Source organism: Meriones unguiculatus, chromosome 12 (genome assembly GCF_030254825.1).
Source record: "Meriones unguiculatus strain TT.TT164.6M chromosome 12, Bangor_MerUng_6.1, whole genome shotgun sequence".
Classification (NCBI taxonomy): domain Eukaryota; kingdom Metazoa; phylum Chordata; class Mammalia; order Rodentia; family Muridae; genus Meriones; species Meriones unguiculatus.
The window spans coordinates 83,252,308-83,268,707 of NC_083360.1; the positions used below are offsets into that span (position 1 = coordinate 83,252,308).

A 16,400-nucleotide genomic window follows, 5' to 3' on the forward strand; every position below is an offset into this window, starting at 1 on the left:
ACACACACACACACACACACACACACACACATATCACTTTCTTGTTACCATATCTCAGCATCTCTGAAGGCATTTCCAACCATGAAAACCTGCTGCATGTTTGTTTAATGGCTTGCAGGACTTGGGGGTACAGCCAGCCCCATTTCTCACCTTACACTCCAGCCATAGCTACAATAATCCTCCCAGGGCAGGATTCTCTGCCTGCTGGACTCTCTAGGCCTCAGGCCTTTTAAAGCTATCTCTCCTTGCTTCACAACTTGCAAACAACCAGTCGTTTCCACTTCCTTAGGGCAGGCACGTTCCTATGTTCTTCACTCTGCCTTTTCTCTGAGAACTCACTTGTTACTCAAACCCAGTTAAGCTTGCTTTGTCCTGCCTGCCCTCCTGCAGCTCTGTCCTGGTGGTCTCCTTGGGTGCTGTCTGTGTTACCGTATGTGGCCTCTTCCACAGGACAAGGAAAACCAAAAACAAAACAAAAAAACAAGGCTCATGTCCATGAAGCGTTGGATGCTCCAGGAAAATATGGGAGACCATATCATTGAGGAGAAGGTGTGCACAGTGGAGTTCTTCCGAAACACCACAGTCTTCACGTTGTTGCTGGTTCAGACCTTGGCTCATGTTGACCTGACAAAACCTCAGAAAGTGCCGACCCTTTGCTCTGTCCTCTTTAGGAGCAAGCTCAGAGGCCTGTTGGAGCTACAGAAACTGGCAGCAGAGACATATTGCTCTACACATTCAGAAAGGCAAATGTGCTGTACTAGAAATCTAGGGTACCCTTTTCTTTTACCTCAAATGAAGTCCAGTTGTTCTCAAGCTCCACATGAATGAATGCATAATTACAAGTACATGCATTGTCTACGTAACATCTGTCTGCCTAAGCACAGTGACAGAAACAGGAGTTGGGAAAAAAAAAATGCGATCCTGGCCTCTACAGACCTCGGCTTGAGGTGGGGTGAGGTTAGAGCAGACAGTTGTACAGCTAGATGACTGTGATAAAATTAGGAAGCTGGAAAAATAGGAGTGATCAGAGGCTGCTGTAACAGCAGGGATCAAGCGTGCTTTGCCTGACCCTTCTGTGAGACACTTCTGGGAACTGACACAGACTTTATGTCAAACGATGAATATGAGCCCGGGAAATAAGTATGAAGAGAGTGTTCCAGGCAGAGGGAAGACTCTGAACAAACGCACAGAGACAACTTGGTTTTTCTGGTGGGCTGAGTCTAATGGAGTAGGAAGTAGTGGGGGAAGAAAATGAGGGGGAAGACAAGAAAAGAGCAGGCAGGGCCTTGTGCATGTGGCCCAGGAATATCTAACTTAGCATCAGGCCACGGGGGACTCTTGAAGGCTTTTAATAAGGTAGTGGCGTGATTGGGGGAGTAATTTAGATGCATTGTTGGCAGGAAATTAATTGGTAGCTCTCCGAGAAAGCCCTTTCTGAAATGAGAATCCCCTCTAGGCCACTATCTGAAACCTGCTCATTCATTCTGTTCAGGATTGCTTTGGTAAATATTGAGTACTTGGAATCACTCATCGTCGAACCCATGGGCTCTGCAAAGATGAGTGTACTTCTCTATCTGCCATCAAGAAGCTCATGGCATCCAGGAAGAACAAAGTATTCACTTGAGTAATCACCATAGGACACAGGAAGCGATAAAGAATAAGACAGGAAGAGAATGGCACCTGGAGAGCTCTGGATCCAGACATGTTGTTGGATGCAAGGATAAGATTGGCCATACAAAAAGCACTGCAAACACACAGAGATTCTGTTCAGTGGGGGTGTGTTCAGAGGTCCCCAGGGCCATTCTAGGACACACCCAAGACCAAGAGCCATTGCCAGAAGAGGTCTGAGGTGCAAGAGGTTTTGAAGGGCAGTGATAACAGCCTCATGGAAGTTTCTGTGCCACACGTACAAGAAATAAGTATGATTTGAACAGTGGAGTGTCTAGCAAAGACACCCCAGCCATTTCAGAGAGCGAGTAAAGCACAGGGAATGAGGATGCCGAAAATCGTGGCCCTCATTCTGGAAGCCCAGCAGGTCCATGTGATCACAGAATAAAGGGGCGGATGGCAGAAAGTCGGTGTTACAGTGCTTGTCTAGCACTGTATTATATAAGCTCTCAGCTTAGAGTCTCAGTATGAGGGAGAGTGGGAGGGAAAAGGACATGTGGCTTGAGACCAGAGCCAGGAGCTGAATGATTTAGCGTTTGTGCTGGCTAGCTTTATGTCAACTTGACACAAGCTAAAGTCATCTGAAAGAGGACACAGCAGTTGAAAAAAAATGCCTCCATCAGATCAGGTTGTAGGGCCTTAATTAGTAATTAGTAATTGATATAGAAGGGCCCAGCCCTTTGTTGGTGGCACATCCCTAGGTTGGTGGTCCTGGGTACTATAAGAAGGAAGGCAGAGCAAGCCAGGAAGCAGCAATTCTCCATGGCCTCTCCATCAGCTCCTGCCTCCAGGTTCCTACCCTTCTTGAGCCCCTGCCTGACTTGTTTTGACAGTGGACTGTGATGGAGAAGTGAAGTAAATCATTTCCTCTCCAGGTTGCTTTTGGTCATGGCATTTCACCATAGCAATAGAAACCCTAACATAGTATCTTATCCGATGGGTAGTTATGGGGGAAAATGCTGATTTGTGAAAATAGAATGGCACTGTATTCTAGAGCCACTGACTCACTGAAGATTCGTTTGGGTGAAGCTGATTGTCAGTGAGAAAATAATTGCAAAAATATGAGCTGAAGCAGACGGCCACCTGGACTATCTGCTAGGAGTTAACCTACAGCCGTGGCTACCATTTGCTGTACCTGGCACCGACTGACTGCCTTGCTCTTCTTGCTCCAGCCTTTTCCTGGAAAACGGATAGGCACTCATCCATAATGTCCTACGGACATTTCCCAAGCACAGCATGCTTTTAGGATGACTAATTTGTCATAAGTGTCTTGGTATCAGAACCCAGTCTGGATCATTCCAAGACAGTTTCTGGTTAGTTTACGGTACCTTTGGTAAGCACTTGCATGTTTCCCTATGGAAAGAGTAGCAGGTCTGAGCATCACGTGCAAACCACATCAGAGCTTAGGTGTGCAGAATTTGTGATATGCTGCCCTTCTGACATCAGAAAATTTCTAAGTACATCTGGACCAGCATTTTTGCATAAAGATTATAGACATTTATTCTTACTAACATAGAGTCTAAATCTCAGACTGGGCAGATAGCTCAAGAAGTAAAGAATGGGCTTGTCATGCAATCATGAGGATCTGAATTTGATTCCTAGGGACCAATATAATGATATAATGTCAGATATGGTAGCATGAATCTGTAATGCAAGCACCCCCATGGTGAGATGCAAGGTGGAAACAAGCCTGAAGGTTAGTGGACCAGTTAGCCTTTGTGTATGAAGCTGCAAAGAAACCAGATCTCAAAGAATGGAAATCAAGAAGTGACACCGGATGTTGACCTCTGACATCCACACGTGTGCAGTGGCATGCACACCCACATGCACACTCATCTCACACACATCATACATCCACATGTAAAATGCAGAATCTCAGAAATTGTGCTGGATAGTTTTAAGTCAACCTGACACAAGCTTAAGTCATCTGAGAAGGGTGGAGCTTCAATTAAGAAAAAGCCTTGTGGAACTAGAAAAGATCATCCTGAGTGAGGTAACCCAGAAGCAGAGAGACACATGTGGTATATACTCACTTCTCAGTGAATATTAGCCATGTAATACAGGACAACCGTACTAAGATCCATAGATCAAAAGAAGCTAACAAGGAGGACCCTAGGGAGGATGCTTAATTTTCACTCAGAAGGGCAAACAGAATAGGCACCGGAAGTGGTTGAAGAGAGGGAACAGGATGGGAGCCTACCATAGATGTCCCCTGAAAGACTTCACCCAGCAGGGGATGGAAGCAAATGCTGAGACTCACAACCCAACTATGGGAAGAGTGCAGGGAGTGCAGGAAAAGAGTGGGGGAATAGAGGGACTCGGAGGGGACAGGAGCTCCATAAAAGACCAACAAAACCAACAAATCTGGGCCTGGGAGGCGGGGGGGGGGGGCGCTGCAGAGACTGATGCACCAACCAAGGACCATGCATGGAGAGGACCTAGAACCTCTGCTTATATGTAGCCGATAGACAGCTCAGTCTCCATGTGGGTTCCCTAGTAAGGGAAGCAGGGGCTGTCTCTGACACAGACTCTGTTGTGAGCTCTTTGATCGCTTCTCCCTGGTAGTGGAGGGGGGAGGCTTGCCAGGCCACAGAGAAAGAAGATGCAGGCAGTTCTGATGAGACTTGATAGGCAAGGATCAGATGGTAAGGGAGCTCCCCTTTCTAAGGACTATGGGAGGGGGAAACTGGGAGGAGGTAAGGGAGAGGGCTACAATCAGGACATAAAATGAATAAATTATTTAAATTAAAAGGACAAAGAAAAGAAAAGAAAAGAAAATGCTTCCATAAGATCGAGGTGTAGGCAGGCCTATATGGCATTTTTTTAAAATTAGTGATTGATGGGGGATTGCACAGCCCATTCTGGGTGGTGCCATCCCTTGACAGGTGGCCCTGGGTTCTATAAGAAAGCAGGCTGAGCAAGCCGTGAGCGGCAAACCATTAAGCAGCACTACCCCATGGCCTCTGGATCAGCTCCTGCCCCCAGGTTCCTGCCCTGTTTGAGTTCCCATCCTGACTTCTTTGGTGACGAACAGTGATATGGAAGTGTGAAGTAGATAAACCCTTTCCTCCCCTGGTTCTTTAGGTCATGGTGCTTCATCATAGCATTAGTAACTCTAGCTAAGACAGAATTCCAAGAAACTTCCCAAAGACAGAGAAAGAAATGCCGCCTGGCTTCTGTGACCTGTAAGACCTGCACGGGCAGGGTTTGATGAAGGAAAAGTTGGTTCATTTAGTATACATTTTGGGCACTGGAGAGATGATTATTTATATTGGTACCAAAGGACCATTAGGACTTTGAGTTCCAGTCCCAGTGTTTCTCTTGGTGGGTGAACAAGAAGGGCTTCTTGAAGAAAAGTTGTCCATAGATAACAGACTAAACATCATCTCTGTCCTCTCAAAGGCTCTCTGCACCAAAATACTTTCTTTCTCTAATTGCCCTAGAAAAACAACCAAGATTATTTCTTCCTTGAGTAAAGGCTTCTAAAAGCCTTCAGTGAGCATGGCTTTTGCCGGGGTGTGTGTGTGTGTGTGTGTGTGTGTGTGTGTGTGTGTGTGTGTGTGTGGCAGTTAAAAAGAATCAGTTCTCCCCACCTTACAATTTCTGCCCCTAAGCAAATTCCAGGGCTAGTCAGCTAGTCTGGGCCATTCTGGGAGAGTCTCCTGTCTGCTTCTGGTCTCCATGGGAGAGGACTGTGAGTCCAGGTTCAAGCCCCCGCCTCTGACCCTGTGAGTTCTGCAGGCTGAACTCAGGCCATCAGACTCGAGAGGCAAGCGCTTTTACCCACTGAGCCACCTCGAGGGCCCCACACTGATCCGTGATGCCACTGCATATTTATTGACAAAACATTCAGCCGTGTGGTTAGGTGGCTGTTTCCATAACTGCCGTCGCTGAAGGGGCATTGAATGTTTGGGGTTGGCTCTGCTTCGCTGGCCCAGCTATCAGCTGAAGATAACAGAGATGAATAGGATTTGGCGCTGTAAAGAATGAAGGGCTGAGGGAGGCCAGTGGGCAGCTGAGATAAGCTAGGAGGTGGTGATAAGCAAGCAGAACTGACCCAGATGAGTGCCCAAAGGCACATGACCACCCTGGACACTGGGAACTGCCTTCCTGTCTGCATGGCTGGAGGCATGAGAAGAGAGGAGTTTGGCCAGTAGCTCCAGAAATCGGAGATTCCTTCGTTTCAGCGTGTGGGAACACTCCTTCAGGCTCAGGCGCCTGAGGAGGACAGGAAGCAATCGTCAGCCCTTATACCTGTGTCATGGGAGCTTTAAACTTTCACTCCGAACTTGTTCCCTGGGCAGCCAAAATGACATCAGCATGCCCTGCGCCATTTGTATTCTGTCCTAGGGGTCTGAGGAACACAAGCAATGTCTCCACTGTCCAGCACTTGGAGTGGTGAATCCTGAATATTCATGAATATTCATGAAAGGTGACCACATCCTATTTTAAAGGCTTTTCCTTCTTTCTGTGTTAGCTAACAACTATGACTACCTCTCAGGCTCATGATAAACCTTTGCCATTAATGTTGCCCTATGGTGAACAAGACTGAGCAATCTATAGAAACAGAAAATAGTGGCATTTGGGGGACTCAGCCGGTACATTTTTTTTCTATGTCAGTGTTCACACGTGAAGCCATGGCTAATTCATGAGACGCCTATAGTTCTTTCTCACATTGAGTTGTGGGGCAATTGAGATGTGATGTAGACGCCACTGATGGACAGCTAGAGTACCGAGACACTCTACCCAGCAGAGAAATGTGGCCGCACTTTGTAAACCTCAGGGAGAGATGTGTGATTTGATGCCAGACTCTTCTCATTTGCAAATTTACTTTTAAAATATTATGTCACCGAATTACATTTGGTTACTTAGTTTTGCACTTTTGTGTTTTTAAAATTGCACCAAAATCTGAGCTAACAAGGAAATGAAGACAGGTTTCCTGAGGGCTGGAGAGATGGCTCAGTGGTTAAGAGCACTGGCTGCTTGCGCAGAGGATCTGAGTTCGGTTCCTAGTACCCACAAGGCAGTGCGTTACCTCCAGTTCCAGCATTTTCTGACTTCTTCAGGCATGAGCATAGTGTACACACAGATATGCAGGCAAAGCACTCACACACATAAAATATACATTTTAGAGGGTTTGTTGTTGTTGTTTGGTTAGTTGTGAGTTTGTTTGTTTGCTGTTTTTGAGACGGGGTTTCTTGGTGTAGCCCTAGCTGTCCTAGAACTTGCTCTGTAGACTAGGCTGACCTTGGTGGGATTAAAGGCATGTACCACCATCACCACCTGGCTGAAAAAAAAAATTAAGATGGGTTTCCTGGAATTTTAAATTGCTTCCATAAACTAAAGATTAGACAATTTCTGTTCTAACTTGTTTGATTTGGTGTCATTGCCTATGTGGTCTGGTGTGGTGGCTGTGAGCGGGCAGGCATATGTGATACATGCCACAGTGTGCTTGTGGTCAGATGAAGATTTTCAGGGCTATCTCCTTCTGGGTTCTGAGACTCAAACTCTGGTCTTGGGGTTTGCTCAGGAGGCCATGTTACCTATCAAAACTTCCAGCTGGCTGTGATTACTATACAATTTTCAGTGACATACACGAGATTAATTATGGGATGTCTGTGAGACAGCGGAAGAATCATAAGCCACTGCAAAACTTATAAGCATGTTATCAGAATGGCTGAAAGCAGTCCTGGGATTATACAGTGTGGGATTTGAATTCCTGTGTGGTGTTCTATATCAGTGTTTCTCAGCCCCTTCGAGGGGTGAATGACATTCTCACAGGGGTCACATAAATCTAATATCCGGCTTATCAGTTATTTACATTGCGATGCATAACAGTAGCCAAATTACAGTTATGAAGCAGCAACAAAAATAATTGTGTGGTTGGGGGTCACCTCAACATGAGGAACTGGATTGAAGGGTCACAGCACTGGGAAGGTTGAGAACCACTGCTCTATGTAAACTTGATGAGTTAATTAACCTCTTGTTATCCATAAGCTTATCTGCACTGTGGAGCCATTGCAGAGATTATAATGAGGCTAAAGAGGACAGAAAACACCGCTATCAAATGTGTCTGAGATGTACAAAGGGGCTCAGGAGCCAGGGCTGACCATGAACTCCAAAGCCAGGCTGCACCAATTGCATCCCTTCCGTGTTGACCTTCCGTGACCTTGAGGGAGTCACCTAGGCTTTCTGTGTTGGATGTCTGTCGGCCCCCTCTGGGAATCCCACAGCTGTGAGCAGGTGAACAGGTGAGAACCACTCAGATAGGTGTGTGGCTTTCGGACACAAAGGGAGAAGTATTCACCCCTCAGACAGCACTGGCATTAGCTCTCCTGGAATCTATAAAACGAAAAGCGAAGGAGAGACACCTGAGCGTCGCTCTCCAAGTTTGGCTAAACTGACATGTCATAACATCACATGCAGGGAACTGACCTTAGAAGTTTTTGGCCCTGGATGCCTCCTCCTCCTGCTGTGGTGCTTTCTTTGTTTATGGTGGCTGGCTGCCCCTCCTTTTCGTATTGGAGGTAAGCCGCTTCTGTTTAGGGGACAGTGCACCTTTCATCTTTGATTGTTCCCACAATAGCTCAGGCGTGGCTTTGCCATGTGCTTCCCAATGAAGCATTTGTGCCTCACCTGGTCCATCCAGAAGAGAAGGGCCCGGGATTGTTTCCAAAGCTATTTTCAGAACTGTCTTCTGCCATCATAAGGGGATCGTCTGTCTCTGTGGACATTCGAAGCTGACCTCGCGAAGATGGCACAAGGAAAGTTTAAAATTCTACAGTTCCCATTCACATATCTTAGGAACCTGCTATCTTTCCCAGGCATGCATTCACTTCACTCACCCCAGGCTTTGCGAACCACGGGACTAGAGGTGGGCCAAAATAAGTAGGACTCCGTGTTTGTATCATCTAGATTCTGAAAGACTTGTAAATCTTCATTGCTTCACCACATTTTTATTGAGCAGCTGCTGTAAGACAAATATTCATTAGGTTCCGACATTACAGCAGTGAACAAAAACCAAAATCTGAGCAGGGGCCTGTGTCCGTGGAGTCTCTGCCCTTACTGAGGGAGATGGACAGTATGCTGGGTGCTCCATGGTGCTATGGAGAAAAGTCTAGCAGGGTGAATCTGTCAGTGTTTCCCATTGCAGAGGACCAAATCTGTGGTCACTAGAGCAAACTGCAAGGGGTTTATTATAGATTGCTTTGGGAGTTACCAAGAGCACTAGGAAGAATGTCATGTACCACACCTGGGAAGCCGTGGGCATCGCCATCCACTGCACAGTATGGCCACCTCTGCCACGCTTAGCTCCCCAAAGGGGCTCTTGTACTCAGCTCCCTCTCCGGGGCCTGGGAACTTGGATGCCGCTGCTTAGAACATTTCCACAGAGAGACTGCCTGGGGATGTTACTCTGGCCTTTGCAGCCTCTGTGTGGAGGGCAGGTTCACTGCACTGAGCTGGGTGAGTCAGGCTCTCCTCAGGGGAAGGCAGGCAGAGGGTGAAGGCTGTGTGGCTGGTTTGCACACAGGGGAGGCGGAAGGCGTATCCGCTGTAAATTGTGTTTGGCTCCTCGGTGGCAGAGCCGTCGGTCATGCTCCCTGCTCTAGAGCACGCCTCAGGCACTCATAGAAGCCCGGCTGTGGCCTCACCCTCTGACACTGGGAGCAAGAATGAGTGGGAGTTTTCAGTCTTCCACCTACAGCAGGCTGCTCTGTGCCTCTAGGCCTGGGGTCCCTGTGCCCCGGACATCCTCTCACGGCTCCCATCCAGGAAGCTTTTCTTTGTACCTCCATTGCAGCACAAGCCTCCATTGTGCTGTGTATGCAACAGTCTCCTGTATACACTGCAATGTGCTCCTGGAGTACAGTGATCCTCTGATGTCTTTTTCTCTTCTTTCGTGGTTCTGAAAAGGCCTGGTCTGTGGATCACTGTAACTTCAGTGTCTAGCTCCTAAAGTAACATGAACGGGATTGGCTAATTCGAGAAATTAGGAGAAAGATGGACATTCCGGGCAGAAGGAATAGTACCTTTAAAAAGTAGAGAGATGTGACAGGGCAATGTTCACAATGCAATGAGGTAAGAAGCCAGGCGCTCTGCTGGGGAGGGGCCACAGGGACGTCAGAAGATTAACAGGATGGGGGTTAGGAGTCTTCTGAGCCAATCAGAAAATGTACTTGAGCTGGTTTGGGAGCTTGAGAAAGCCAATTTGAAGGATTTTCAGCACATAAGGGACTTACTTAATCAGATTTGTGTTGCTAAACAGATTTGTCTAACAGCTGGGTAAATGAAGGATTAGAAGAGCCCTGCGTCAAAACAAAGAGACCACAAAAAAAGTCATCTCCAAATAAATGAGAAAGGCTTCAAGGTAGGGACAAAAGCAAGAAGACAGGAAAAGCTTGCTGGCTAAAGGAGACTTAAGATCATGAGGATATGAAGTCCACACACACACACAAAAAAATAGACTGTGGTTTCGGCCAGAAGGCTCTAACCCACTGTCAGCTCCCAGCCCATCCCTGTACTGCGATCCTCAGGTCCTCAACTCCGAATCCTCAGAGGTGATTAAGAGTAAAGCCCAAGTCCCACCCATTTTCAGTGCAGACCATGAAGAAGGAAACTGTGGTGCTGGAAGAGGCTTTGAAGATGAGGTAGGGCCAACACCCACTCTAGTACATGATTGAGTGAAACAATGACTTATCGAAAGCACCTCTGAAGATCAGAAGTGGGACCACACACTCTTCCACCTACCTAATTCTCCACGTAGCTCCTGCCTCCAAGATTTTCTTGTATGTTATACTTCACAGTCCATGTTTCCCGAATATTAGACTATAGCATCCGAGAGAAGAGCTGTTCAGTGTTGAGAATCGTATCTTGTCCCCACAGCAGGCACTTAAACATTTATTGGACAAGGAAACGAGCCAAGCCTAATCAAGCTTGCCCCCACCCTGAGCCAGTGATCTTTGCATAAGCCCTGGCTTTAAAATGCACAATTCTCTTTCCTAATCTTTGCATAATCATTTCTACAGAGCTTACATCCTTCTAAGTAATAGCTTTTTAGTTCACATGGCTTCATAGTAGAAAAGAAAAGAGTCATTATTACATTATTTCAAAACCATTAACCACTGGCCAGTTCACATCCATTTGGATGGCTGATACAGAAAAAGAAGAGTTGGTGAGCATTTTGATGAATTAATAGTTTCCGTGTACCAGCGGTGGAAACGTAAAATGATGCGATTGCCATGGAAAACAGTATGGAGGTTTCTAACAAGTTAAAAATAGAATTACCATATGATCCAGCAACACAGCATCTGGGAACACACCCAAGAGAACTGAAAGCAAGCTATCCAAATAATGTCTATACACAGAGTGGTCCAGAAGTCTAATACCCAGTAACTAAAATACGCAAAGGCCTTACGTACATAAGCTGGCTTGGCCTTTAGGAGAGGTGGTAGGACTTCACAGGAGCACCAGCTTGTCTGACTGGGACAAAGGAAATGCTGACACTTACCACATCATGGCTAACTTTAAAGATACTGCGCTAAGTTAAATAACCAATCATAATGAGACAAATGTTGTACTTTCTTAACTTATTTAAATACCCAGAAGAGTCAAACTTAGAGAGTCTGAATGTGAAGTGGGAAGGGATCACAGAGCTATTGTTTGAGGGGTATAGCATCTCGATTTTGTAAGGTGAAGAGTACTAGAGACTGGCTGCACAGAAGTATCAATCCTTTTTATGGTTCTGAACTGAAATCTCTCAGTAGTCAAGGTCATGTATTTTACGTTAAAAATGTTTACCATGGAGTATGTCCATTTGTTATTTTATTTGATCCTGAACTGTTCTGAGAAGTGCTTCTCTGTCCGCCTCAATATCTCTCTCTCTCTCTCTCTCTCTCTCTCTCTCTCTCTCTCTCTCTCTCTCTTTCACACACACACACACACACACACACACACACACACACACACACACATATCTGTTCTTTTTATGAGAACAGGTCTCCTTGAGGAACCCAGGCTGGCCATGAACTCCTAACCCTCCATCTCACCAGAATAAGTCCTGTGTTATAGTAAGGAAAACTGGCTTAGAGTCATCTAAAGGATTTCATAAGGTACCTGACTACAGAAGGACCCATCTGAGACTTCAACTCCAGGATCCCTGATCTCACTCCCCATACAGGCTTCTGCCACATTGGGAGAATGGGTTTGTGTATGATTTAGCTGGTCAAGTATTTAGTTGGCTCAAGTATAAGAATCGAACCCTTGGTGATTTGTGGAAAGAACTCTAAGTGAGCTCTGGGGCAGATGTGTACAGTGGGAGCGAGAGGAAGAAAAGTAGCAATGGATAGCACACAAACCAGCCTGCAGCCACCTGCCTTCTGCCCATCGGCAACTCCCCCCCTTCCTAAGTCTTCAGAGGGCAGGTGTGAGGCAACTATAAACACGGTGAGGAAAGGTCAGAGCATTCCCTCCGCTGGCAAAATCCAAAGTCACTGCCATGGGAATGGCCTATGCACATGCAATTTAAAAAAAAAAAAATTAAAGGAAAGGAGGAAGGCAGGGAGGGAGGAAAGGAGGATAGAAGAAGGAAAAGAAAACTTGAAATGTGAACAGGAAAGGATAGTGGCTCTTACTTTTGAAATGACTCCATTAAATGTCCACCCACCTCCCATGCAGGCAAAAGATGGCTGGGTGCATTTACAAAAATAAATGAGCTACAGTAGTGGAAGGTGGGAACAATAGAAAAAAGCATCAAGCATGTTTGGCTAGACTAACAGCCAGCTTACTATGTAGTCCTGGACACTCCCTCACTATCCCCCACCCCTACCTTCTGCCCTAGGCCAGGGCTATCATTACCAAGTGGTATATGGTAGCTTTTCATATGCTTGATTTGACTTGTTCTCCAAAGGGAACCAATAGCACAAGAGTATTATCTGGCTTCTTGTGGCTTTTATTTCGTCACAGTCCCACTATGTGTCAGGCCCTGTACCGAACACTTCCTGTGTAGCAACCCCAGTCCTTCCAGTGTTCATATTATCACACGACTGCGTGCGAAAGTTAAGACATGGTGTTTGTCTGGATGAGAAAAGTCAGAGTCGGAATGCAGGCGTAAGCTTTCTCCAGTTTGCTTCTGCACAGCGTGAAACTCAACAGCCAAGTTAGAAAGAGATAGGAGCACACTGAGGAAGCAGGGAAACAAGATAGGAGCACACTGAGCAAGCAGGGAAACTGCCGGCCCCCAGCTGGTCTTCCTAGCGGCAGTCTTGATGAAGAGGGAGCTTCAGATCAATCAGGAAGTGCAAGGAGCATTTGACATGGACACGGCAATGTACTTTGTGATTCGAGTAGGCCAGGAGCCTGGGCAGGGCAAAATCGATAGTATTCCGGATCAGTAGTAAACCACTCATTTGCTGTAAGACCAGTTATGTTTTAATTGTTTTATGTAGAGATAAAATTCCATTATCTTCTGAGCAAACGTGAGACTATATCATGAAGACAATTTTTCTATGCCAAAGCAGATTTAAACTTTGGGGATGAGGCATCAAAAGACTTATCAGCCAGAGGTGGTGGTACATGACTTGAATCCCAGCAGAGACATCAACCTCTGTGATCCTCGTCTACATAAAGTTTCAGACCAGGCGGGGCTGCATGGTGAGACCCTGTCTCAACAAAACACCCAAAAGGTTTATGATCCATTGCTCGTACCGTCTCTGTTTGGCCTTTCCATGCTTCGAGAACATCCAAAATTGGCCAAATTTAAGAGGGAGAACCTGTTTCACCCATCTCACAGAGGGGGCAGCAGCACGAGCTAACGTTGCTCAGCTGGGGAAGAGCACTGTCACATCTGCCACTGGAGACCTTTCACATGTACGCCGAAGCCAGCCAATCAGGCCAGACGTTTTCCCAGGTTAACCCAGATACTTTTGTTCCTCTTTGTGCTTTAGGAAGGGGTAAGAAACTTCAAGGAACTCCGAGCCAAATTTCAAAAGTTCGAAGACCCACCTCTTCCAGGTCCTATTAAGTTCCCAGCTGGTGTTTCCCAGAAGGATGGCAGGGGCCACACACAGCCAACTCAGAGTCCGGCTAACAGGAAGTGCCTCTCAACCCACCAGCATCGGCCCCTATCGGCCCAGAGAGGTGAACTTCAGACAGCTTCAAGTTCCTCGGGACCTCCAGAAAAATCTGCTGAGTGCCCTGCAAGAAATGCCCACGAAGCTGACACACCACTGGATGCGAATAAAGCGAGAGCTGAGACGTCCAACAAGGAGAAAAGAATGACTATCAGCAGCTTCAGATACAAGCTTTGGAACTGGGAGAAAGTTTCGTCTCAGAAGGCTGATACGTCCCCAGCTCTGCACCTCACCAATTCTGGGAATAAAACTCTCCACCTGGAAGGTCAGAAAGCCACGGGGCTTGCTCAGGGAAAACTAGAGAAGAGCCTGGAGGCAACGGGAGTTCAGACTCTTCCTCCGCAGAGCCATTTGATGGCCCAGAGATCACCCATGGCCTCTGAAGACTCCCCTTCATCACTTCCTTGGTATGGCAGCGATAGCCCAGAAGACCTTGGGGCTGAGGGGAGCCCCAGGAGCAGCGCGTGCCAGCCTGTTTATGAGTGTGAGCTTGGCAGCCTGGTTCCAGGTAAGAAATCAAGTCCCCCATGGGACTGGAAGTGAGACCATTGTGTTTTCTTTAATTCCAAGCCTGCAGACTTGAAGTGTTTGTGGCCAGCGCAATTAGCAATAGAAGGTGGCTGTGGTAGACCTATCTGTTAAACTGTAGTCTCAGGTTTGAACAAGCGTTGCATCCAGAATTCCATGGCGGCAGAGCCTGGCTGAGGTTGGACTTGCACCCCAGCTCTATCTACCACAAACTGCATGAGTATTGATGACTTACAAGCTTCTTGATGCTTAGTATACTCTATGAATCAAATCCATTACCAGCTATCTCTGTGTTGAAGAACAGCACAGAACTCATTTCTCCCCCCCCCCCCGGGTAGTAACCTAGTGGGATTTGCAAATCTCTGTCCTTCTTATTCTATGCTATGACCCCATCAGCCGGCTCTTTGGCTCTACCTTAAAAGTATGTTCAGAACCCCTCAACTTCTATCTCTGTCCTACGTTAGTCTCTACAACATCTTTTTCTTACTGGGCCATTACCAGCTGATCTCCCTGCTTTCACACTGTTGCCTACTTGAATTCTATTTTCCTCCCCACAGATAGTGTGGGCCTCTAAACTGGCACGAACCAGACCACATCACACTGCTCAAAATCTGCTCAGCCTTTCAACAATGCCTCACACAGTTTGGTCCTTGTCTGCATCTCCTTCCCTCTTGTCTCACCATCCATTGCCTGCGCAGTCTTTAGATAGAAGACACTGGTTCCACCCCAGGCCTGAGCACTGTCAAGCCACCTGCCAAAAGAACTCTTCTGCCAGGTTCTTAATGGCCACATGACCTCTTCCTCCTTTGCAATCTCTGTTGCCGTGTCCCCTTCTGGGAGGGGACACTGTTTAAATCATCTCTGCTGTCCCTGTGACCCATGGGCTTCTTGCAGTTCTTCGGTTTTCTCATGTCACTTGCCTCTCCCCAGTGAAAATTGCCATATACTTGTTTGTGTCTATAAGATGGAGATTTTCAGAGGATAAAATTTATCTTCTTCACAACTTTATTCCCCCTAAAACAAGATCAGGTTGAATAAGTCTTCAGAAAGTATTTAGTGCTTGATTGGATGGGTAGATGGATAGACAGACAAATGGCTTGACACATGAATGAATCACCTGCACACAGTCCTATGGCTTTTCCTTATACTTAGACTAGAAACTAAAGTAATTACTATGATCCTATTGTCCTCACATGATAGTCCTTCCATCTCTGACTGACTTCTCTTCCCCTAACTCACCATCTCATGGTCTACATGCCAGGTAGACCTCCAGAATTCTCTCTTTGTTCTTTCTTTATCATTAATTGCCTCTTATAATGAAAATTTCTGAAGCTGAACACTTGTTTCTCTTCTCAGTTCTAGCTCCAGCTCCTACAAATAATGCTTGGAATAGTATAACAGTACTGATGTATATAGTAAAACAGGTACTGATGAAAGATGGAAAACAAGATGAATGAAAAGAAAGATGTATGGGAAAAAGTAAAAAAGAATGGGTCATCTCCCAGGCAAAACTATGGAGAGAGGTTAATGAGGTAACCATGTATTAGCTTAGCACAATGCTTGGGAGGAAAAAAAAAGTACTTAGTAAGTGATTTTTCATTTTTACTGTGTTTCCTTCTTGGTTTGGTTAAGACTAAAATCCCCAACATTTCAATGAACTTCCAATTAAAAGACTAAGAAGAAGAGTAATTTGGCTATAAGCTGCTCAAGATGTGGCATCTAGTGGAAGGGAAAGAATAGCATCTATTTTCTGCCGTCTTAGCTTGTAGAGGACATGAGTTCATTTGTCCCAGAGGCACCTTTGCAACCCTTTCTCTTTGGTTAGTTTTAGCATGGATGACCTGTACAGACAGTTACTGTGCTGTGTTAACTAAGAATGGAGATGCCCTATTTATTTAAAATTTTGTGTCCTTTTCTGTCCAGAGAAATCACATGTGATTTTCAAATGTAATAATGGAATTCCTGTTAGAGTTCTATTTATGAGTACAGAAAGCAGAAATACACATTACTGGGGAAGTTTAGAAAATTCTAAGACACTGAACTCATAGGTTCTAAGATCCTGGAAACCAGAGCCCT

The 16,400-nt window shown here is 46.1% G+C and overlaps 1 protein-coding gene across 1 annotated transcript in view; it reads left to right on the forward strand.

Moving 5' to 3' along the window:
• Fyb2 (FYN binding protein 2) overlaps positions 1-16,400 on the forward strand; it is a 106,043-nt gene that overhangs the window by 23,917 nt on the left and 65,726 nt on the right. The window contains exon 2 of the mRNA XM_060366064.1: positions 13,611-14,304. Coding sequence (XP_060222047.1) covers positions 13,611-14,304 — 694 coding nt within the window. The remainder of the gene's footprint in view (positions 1-13,610; positions 14,305-16,400) is intronic.